Here is an 8,603-nt window from a genome sequence, read left to right as displayed (position 1 = left end):
CACCCACAGCATCAGCAGCTAGGTTGGTGTCGTGGGGGTGGGGTGCAGTTGTTGTGTTGTGTCGGCTTGGTGGTTTCGTTGACGTCGGTGATAGTGGTCCTGTTGCTATTTTCGATTTTTAATGCAGTGTCTTTGATATTTGTAATGAATCCTAACAGGATGAATTGACTTTCGGTTTTATTTTTCTTTGAAATTGATCACACCTCGCTGGTCAAATTATGTTCTTCATTGTTCTCCGTCACAAACTGACATTCACCTGAAGGACAAACAAACATTCAACAAAATCTTCCACACACAAACAGAACCATGGAACTGGGTGATGAGTTGGCACGACATGATCCCGACCACGCACATGGCATCAGCCCTCCGTGAAAACTTCTTCCCGAAGTGGTTGAGGGTGTTGGACTCTTGGCTGGTCTCAAACAACATTAAATTTGAAGACGTCACGAACTGGTACACCAATTGGAAGAAGATGATTCCTGAAAGCTTGGCTGCCGATGTGACAGTCAGAGGTTGGTTGTGTGTGTGTGTGTGTGTGTGTGTGTGTGTGTGTGTGGTTTGTGATTTTTGCGATGTTGTTTTGTGTTGCACTGTGCGTTCATATGTTTGTTCATGATTAAATTATACCTACGTTGGCTCAGTCACATTGCTTCCACGCGTTGATATTCCACGTGAACTTCCGTCTCATTCGCTAACTTGAAGATGTCTAAAACTCTTTGATGTGCTGATTCCTCACGCGAATACTAGAAATAAAAAAAATTTTTCTTCTCAATGACAGAATGTCTGAGAGAAGCACTGATGATGCTGAACAAGTCAGTGATGGGTGGGTCGAACAACCACATGACCAACCAGCCCGGCGCTCGTGAGAACATGGCCTACTTCATCTCGAACGAACGAAGGAAGGAACTCGACGGAGGAGCTCCAGTCGACAGAGAGGTTTGGCAGAGATTTTTTTTCTTCTAACAGTGTTGGCAATTAGTTTTCCGATCTTAATTAATTTGCTTAATTTAATTAAAAAATTAATTCTGATTTGAGGCAATTTTTTTTTGTCTTATACTGAATGATTTTTGTAGTCTACGTTGAACTTTCATTCGTGTTGAACGCACAGTTCATTTAAGAAAATAATTAACTCTACACATTCATTCGTTTGTTAGTTCAGCCAGCCACGCATCTACTTTTACGATGCAGGCATAATTATTGCCACGAATAATCCTAAACTTATTTATTTATTTGGCAAACAGAAGCAGAGGTCGGACAACTACTACTACCAGCAACCCCCGCAACCAACAAACATCAAAGACCGATTGGTCGATCGCTGTCAAGAGGTGGGCGTGGTCTTCGTTCCAGCAGCCAATAAGATTCACGACGGCAAGCAGGTGTACAGGGCCGGAAAGTTGTTGACCTACTTTGATAGGGGACTCATTTTTTATTATGAAGATCTCAGATGGATTCCCACCTCAAACATTGACCTTGTACTCAGCAAGGCCATATCGTAATGAGGCCGATAACGAAGATGGGGTCTTATGACGACGAAACGATGTGATACGTTTCTGCACATGTAGCTAAAGTTACATAAATACCGTTGAATGTTATAATGCGACGTATTGATGCTTTGTTGCTTTAGTGTTCTAATCAGAAGAAAGTCTGCAGTTGTTATGTTAAGATCATTTTATGGCGGTAGTTAAATATTTTTATTAATATTCTCTCGTTATTCATTTATTCATAAGATGGTCCAACCGAACTGAATAATTTTATCGGCATTTTTTTACAATATTAAGGATTCTTTCAACGTTTAAGAGTTGAATTTATTTTTAATTTTGCAAATGATGTGGTGAAAGAGTGTAGTAAGTTGGACGTTCTGTGGTGCTGATGAAACAAATGATTGTAAATAATGTCATTGTTCCGACAATGGCGTTTTATTATTGTAAATATGCAAATAAATACGAAACGCCTTGATTCGACTTAACTTTTATTATTACATACCAAGCTGCAAACGACGAAGATCTCAATTTTAAGTGTTATAAATTTAAGTGTTGATCATTTTAAATTCTTTCTCGTTCCAATTTACACAGCCAAAACTGAATCAAAAACATGACTAAACACCAATCAACCAACCAACCTATCACAAGTAACAAATCCAACAACGCCCATCTAATGCCACTTCAATGTAATTTTCAAAGATGGTAAAAATTAAAAAAAAAATTAGTATCGAACGTATTCGATTAGGAACTCCGGGTATGAGTAATTTTTATCGTAGACTATGTACTCCTTGAATACCAACTTATTTTTAGGGTCTTTGTGCGTACCGATGACGGAGTCGTGAAATTGATGTAGCGAGCATCCGTCCATGTTGCCGCACTGTGGCTGGTTGCACGGCGGCTTCTTGAAACCGTAAGGTGAGGTGCAGACGTAGGCACTACCCAGCAGAACCCTCGAGAGGATCATGTACATTTTGGCTCCTATCGGTTTTCTAGCATCTTTGTTGTCTTTTATAAAATTTATTTAAGTTATTGTTTAAAAAAAAACAAATTTAAAGTTTATTTTAATGAAAAAGGGCATAAAAACAAAAAATTAAAAAAAATTTATTAACATAAAAATTAATCACAATTAAAAACTCAAAAAAATAGAACATCAAAAAATAGAATTACCTACCAATAAGGAATCAATATTGAAAAAATTAAATTTTTAAAAACTAATAAAACTATCAATCAACCAACCAACGAATCAATCATCCACCAACCAACCAGCATATTGATCGGCCTTAGTAGAACTCTCAGCAAAGTAAGCCCCAGGACCGAAGAGGGTCCTAGTGGATGAAAACCTGCAATCAATGCCAGCGTGCATTATCTTGTCGACGTGTTCTTCCTTGGTGCCGTGGAATAAATAAACTTCATTCAGTTCTTTATCCAGCTGGCTGTTCAAGTAATGCCCGTAATCTTTCATTGGGAATTAATTTGTTGAATATTATTGAAGATCTATCAATTTGTAATTTAAAACATCACAGAATCAATTTGTATCCTTCCATTGTTAAGGATTCAAGTAAGTTAATGAATAAAACTAAATCATCTTTTAATTAACCAGGGTCACCATTGGGTTAGGCATGATCATTCATTTACAAACATCGGCATTGTCGCAACTCACCACATGTTTGAGGCCTGTTCAAATTAAGATCGGGAAATGGATTTTTTATATTTTTCTGTTGAAATTTTTCCATGAAACCCTTTTTTGCAGTCCGAAAATCTTTGTAAATATCTAAATTCTCGTTCAGATAAATGTTGCTGATGGTAATGTTCGAATGTCTCAAACCTCTGGCATCTGCACCCAAACGAGCTAAGTTTGCATTCCAAGTTTTCATAACCATTTCAGCCACTGCCTGAAAAACGTTAACAAAATAATTAATTATTAACAAATTGAACGAAACTGTGATTATATCTTCTGCACTACCCAGAGGTATCAAGATAAATAAAAAAAACTTGCTAACCTTATACTTTTCATCACTTTTGATCAATAAAACTTTCTTCCGAGGTCCCGTGCTGGACTTACTATCATGAGGCCTAAAATAATGTGAAAAGATCATTCTACCTAATTGGATAATTTTTGGAAGAGAGGCCTTTGTTCCTTCGTATTTGTAGTCCAAATCGTTCAAATTTTTCTCTTCTTTCGCACACAGTTCCTCAATCTCGTTCTTCAATTTCAGCAGGTGACTGCTTATTCCATATATTATCAATCTTCCTTCATCTTCAAACAAAACATTCTATTAGTGAAGATTCGCAGAAATGTAATAATGGAATGCAAAAAGGGGAAAAATAAAAACATCCACAAATAAAAAAAAATAATCAATTTAAAATAAATTCATAAATGGATAAAGGCAGTTTCAATTTACCTTTTTGAAAGGAAACACATGAGAGTGTCTTCATGAGTTTGGATTTGAACTCATCAGAAACTTCATCAAAGCAAGCCAAAACATCATGCTCAATGGACAAGCAACCACAAACAATATCCAATTTCCGTCTTATATCTTGCTCAACCTCATCAACACGTTCTCCCATTAAACTGTGGATCGTAAATGTAACTATCTTTTCTTCGCTATTCTCAAATTTTAAAGAATTTTTTCTCCTGCCAAGTTCTTAAAAAAAAATAACGACATTTAACGAAAATAAACCATATTTAAAGTACGTGATGCTATTGGCATCACATAATCATACTTAATCTTAACTAAATTTGTTAGGTAATCAAAAAACATTACTCTTTGGTTTTGGACTTGCAAACGATGATATGCTTCGTCTTTGCATTCTCCGCATCAAGGTCCTTTTGAAAATTTCCTCGGTTCTATCCTCCTTTGTCAAGATTTTAATCTTCTCAAAAGAAATTTAAGAATGGGAATGAATTTCATTAACGATAAATACCTCAAAGTTTTTTTTACAGCAAATACATAAATTATCGACAGTAAAATTCTGTGTATCTAAATTTGATACAAAAAAATTAAATAAGTAAAGGCCGTCAATTTTAATTAAAAAAGATTAAAAACTCGTCATCTGAAACAAATAAAACTTACCAAATTAACTAATATAACGTTATAAAATATTCATCGCCACAATTGAAATTCCAATAGAATAATAACTTCAATGGGTTCTTTGAATTCGGTAGCTGCAAAGATAAAACTCCTGCAGACCTCGTTTGGATCGTAGCCCAGCTTGCCGCAACCAAACGTTGGGAATGATATGCTGCTGCAGTTTTGTCTCTTGGCGTTTTGCAAACATTTCAAGATGCACTTCTTCAAAGTCTGTTTGTAGTTTCGCGTTTTACTCACTTATTATTGCTTTTAATAACTTATTTAATAATTTTTGCATTTATTTAAAATTTCAAATTTTAAAATTTAATTTTGATCAATTCCCAACTTTCTCTCAAACACGAAACATCATCAAATAACAATCAGCGCAACACAAACCATCCATCAACTCACAATGTACTGTTTCTTAGACCTAAACCTTCTATCCAAACGTTCCATGTAGACATGGTAAATCCATTTACAGTTCACTCTGTTGTTATATTTTGCTGCGTCTGTGATGAATGGCTCTGAGCTGAATTCGGTTGGAAAACCTTGCCTCGCTAGATCCTAAAATTACAAAATAAAATAACTCCATAGTAGAACAGAGATGACAAAAAAGATCTTACTGGAAAAAACTCACGGTTGTATCTTATCGACAATATAAGTCATACTAATAACTAATAGTAATAACAAATAATAAAATTATCACAAATTACATAATTTAGATCATTTCCACATGTGTTAAGGAATTCTGCAAATATTGCTCCAGTCATATTTGAATGGTCAGCATTCAAGACATTCACCAGGATGTCGGTTCCCTACAAAATTTGCATATACATTTTTTAATAAAATAAAAATTTATTGTCTTTTACGTTATTATAAGAAGTAAAAATGTTTTTTACGAGTTTCTTTTTAACTGCAATTCGGATGAAAATTTATAGCAATTTTTAAAATAATTTTAATAGAAGTTATGTTCAGCCAGTCATTCATTTATTTATTCTTTTAGTCAGTCATTCATTATTTAAATTCCTCCATCCCAGACAACCTTGCATTGGACAATACTGCCCTTTAAGATTTGAATATCCACTTGGGAAGATGTTTGTGGTGATGCATTCTCATTAGTTTCATCATCATCATCATCTACTTCATCTTCGCCATTTTTTTCTCTGATTTGAAATTGAACAACTTTATTTGGTTTGTTAATAAACTTGCCACCGAGTTTTATTATAAAATTTAATAATAATTTACAGGAAATAAATATATAGGAAATATAATACATCAAAATTAAATTTCAAAAATCAATCAATCAATCAATCTTCGTTTTGCGTCCAGAGACCCGTTTCCCCGAGTTAGGACGTAAATTTCAAAAATTAAGAAAAAATTTATAAATAAACAATAAATAAAATATAAAGAAATCATTAACCTGTCACCATCAATGCTCCTATCAGTGATCTCAACAGCACAATTGTACTGACTTTCAACTAATGCTATGTGATCATATGCCATGCCAAACTCCTTACTGAAAGATTCTGCTCTCAAACCTTTATTTTATTTTTATTTGCATTGCTATAATTAACAATGTTATAATTATAATTATTATGTCTAGACTCTAAAGAATGCATTATTATTATTATCTTAATAGTGTTGAGATAATTTGATATGAAAAATAAATTAATTTTTCTTTCTCAACCAATCAGCATGAAACCTCTTTCGATGACGTCAAAAAAGTGACTTTTGTACTTTTGGATGAAATTTTCATTGAATGTTTTTTCAGCCATTTGAAGTTCAGACTTTGTACCGTTCAGCGTTATGTGGTCTTTATAGAGGACCGATGTCACATTATCTGGGAGAAGTCTGAAAAAATATATATTAGTTAATTAATTAATTAATAGTGTTAAAAATTCAATTGAAATCGGTTGGTTTTTTTAATAGATTTAATATTCAATTTAATTTATTAAAAAATGTTAATTAGTTTTTTGATGTTAATAAAAAAACCAATCAAAAAAGTATTAAAAGAGACATGGCTAAAAAAGATAGTATACTTTTCACGGCATTTGTTGAGAAGAAGGTACTGTCCCGTGGTTATTGCAACTGTTTTTATGGAGCTAGACTCATTTTCGAAATAATGTTCAATTCTACGCTTTAAATCAGTAACTGTGTTAGCATTTCCAACCAAAGCAATGTGATCTGATGTAACTTTTATATATACTTTGCTGTCAAAATCTTTTAGCAGACTTTTCAACTTTTCACTTTCCAACAATTTTTTTGTGGTCTCATCAAAAAGTTTAACATGTTCTTCATGCATGTCTCTGTCTAGTTTTGTTTTAAGCAAAATGTAATCAGATTTTGACATTGCTGAAAGGGTATATGAATCTTGGTGAATAATTAAACACCCAAATACCTTTTCCTCATGATCACGATCACCTCTACCACCGTCACTACTTCGAGATTTTTTTTTTTCTCCATGAGGTTTAACAACAAATTCCGATTCCGAGTTGAATTTTCGGACGTAGGACTTTCCAATTTCACTCTGTAGAAATTCTTTCTTGTTCTCGACAAGGGTGTAGGTGCAACTCTTCCAGGCACCTGTGTATTCGAGCAATTTCATCTTCAGATCGCCATCAGTGTGTTTTGATTGATCGTAATGAACTACAATTTTTTCATCATTTTCTCCAATAAAACGGAACTCAACATCTTTGAAAGAAATCTTCAAGTCGCTGGCCACGCGATTTTTATCATTATTGAGGGCATTATTGAATAATTTACAGTTAGCCTCACTAAGTAACATTTCAACTGATCCCAGATCAGCCATTTTGTGGTTTGGTGAGAACCAGCAAAACGTTTGTCTCTTCTTATTTTAGACTTAGTAAGTGAAACACAGGGAATTCCAGCGCTAAAAACATCAGAGAAAAAAATATTATTCCTCTTCCCAAAGCGCCGTGTATTTTATTTTGTGTCTATCATGTACTTTAGACTATAAAGTTTATAGTTTACATAATTTTATGGCTGAAAATCTTTCAAAATGCAACCTAAATTATCATTCATTTTAATTTTTCAGTCATCATTAAGTGAGTTTTCAATCTATTTAACTATAAATTTATTTGGTAATCGATTTAACCGATTTCTAATTCATACATAAACTTCATAAATTTATTATTTAACTTTTTCTCACTAATTTCTAAGAAGTGAAAACCTCGATGTTTGAAATTTTAACTTGTATCTTTCTGGCCCAGCCGTTAATTTGAATGAAAGCATGTCTGGATCCGGAAAATGGAAAATAAAATATTGATATCCCTTTGTTTATTTCTTCATGATACTTTTGTATCCAAGTAAGGTTTTTTCCAAATAACTGCAATTCACTATCATGGAGTGACACTGAAATGTTATCATGATCATATTCTAAATGTATGTAACACTGATTATTAACTGATTAATGTTTCAACCGCTGTTTAATCGGATATATGAACATCACCATTTTGAAATGTTGATCGTCAAACTCTTATCTCCAAAAAAAATCTATCTTATATATCCAAAACGGAAAATAACGAGACTCGAGCCATGCAAGTCGCAAAATAGGCCAACATACATACAATGGTGCCTCAGGGTATAGGTCACAAACTAAACCCACGGAAAACATATATGCACTGTCAGTGAACGCAGGTTACTAAAAAGTCTTTATTTACTTTAAACATCTCGCGAACTCATAACCTAGAAACAAATATTCTTCGAAGTTACACCACTGCATACAAGCCAGTGATTTTTGGCGCGCGCACACACACACACACACACACACTACAAACATAACGGACACATATCTCTCACACACACAAAGACACACACACACACACAAACGCACGAATTCATAAACAGAAACAAATCGATGTTTATTCAGCTTTTTTTTCAGTTTTATTTACAACGACCAGATACCAGACCTGATAGAATAATAATTTGACGCATATAACCTCATGACATTCAGGACGATCAACTATAAATCAAATAATATTTATACAATAATAATAATTATTATTACTATTATTTATAAAATGTAAAGACA

At 33.6% G+C, this 8,603-nt stretch overlaps 1 protein-coding gene across 1 annotated transcript; it reads right to left on the bottom strand.

The window, feature by feature from the left end:
- Positions 1–1,952: 1,952 nt before the first annotated feature.
- On the bottom strand, positions 1,953–7,361 carry HELRODRAFT_193757 (hypothetical protein; the record flags this gene model as incomplete). The annotated part of the gene is made up of 13 exons (XM_009028766.1): positions 1,953–2,486; positions 2,772–2,936; positions 3,142–3,373; positions 3,482–3,738; positions 3,884–4,126; positions 4,262–4,355; positions 4,622–4,783; positions 4,964–5,116; positions 5,266–5,367; positions 5,595–5,715; positions 5,973–6,090; positions 6,255–6,403; positions 6,592–7,361. The coding sequence occupies 13 exons, from the start codon at positions 7,359–7,361 to the stop codon at positions 2,203–2,205; spliced, it is 2,850 nt and encodes a 949-aa protein (XP_009027014.1). The 3' UTR covers positions 1,953–2,202.
- Between the last annotated feature and the right edge of the window lie 1,242 nt (positions 7,362–8,603).

The sequence above is a fragment of the Helobdella robusta genome (genome assembly GCF_000326865.2).
Source record: "Helobdella robusta unplaced genomic scaffold HELROscaffold_58, whole genome shotgun sequence".
Taxonomy (NCBI): Eukaryota; Metazoa; Annelida; class Clitellata; order Rhynchobdellida; family Glossiphoniidae; genus Helobdella; species Helobdella robusta.
The sequence above is the reverse complement of the archived record's forward strand: the minus strand, read 5'-3'. Positions and strand labels throughout refer to the sequence as shown.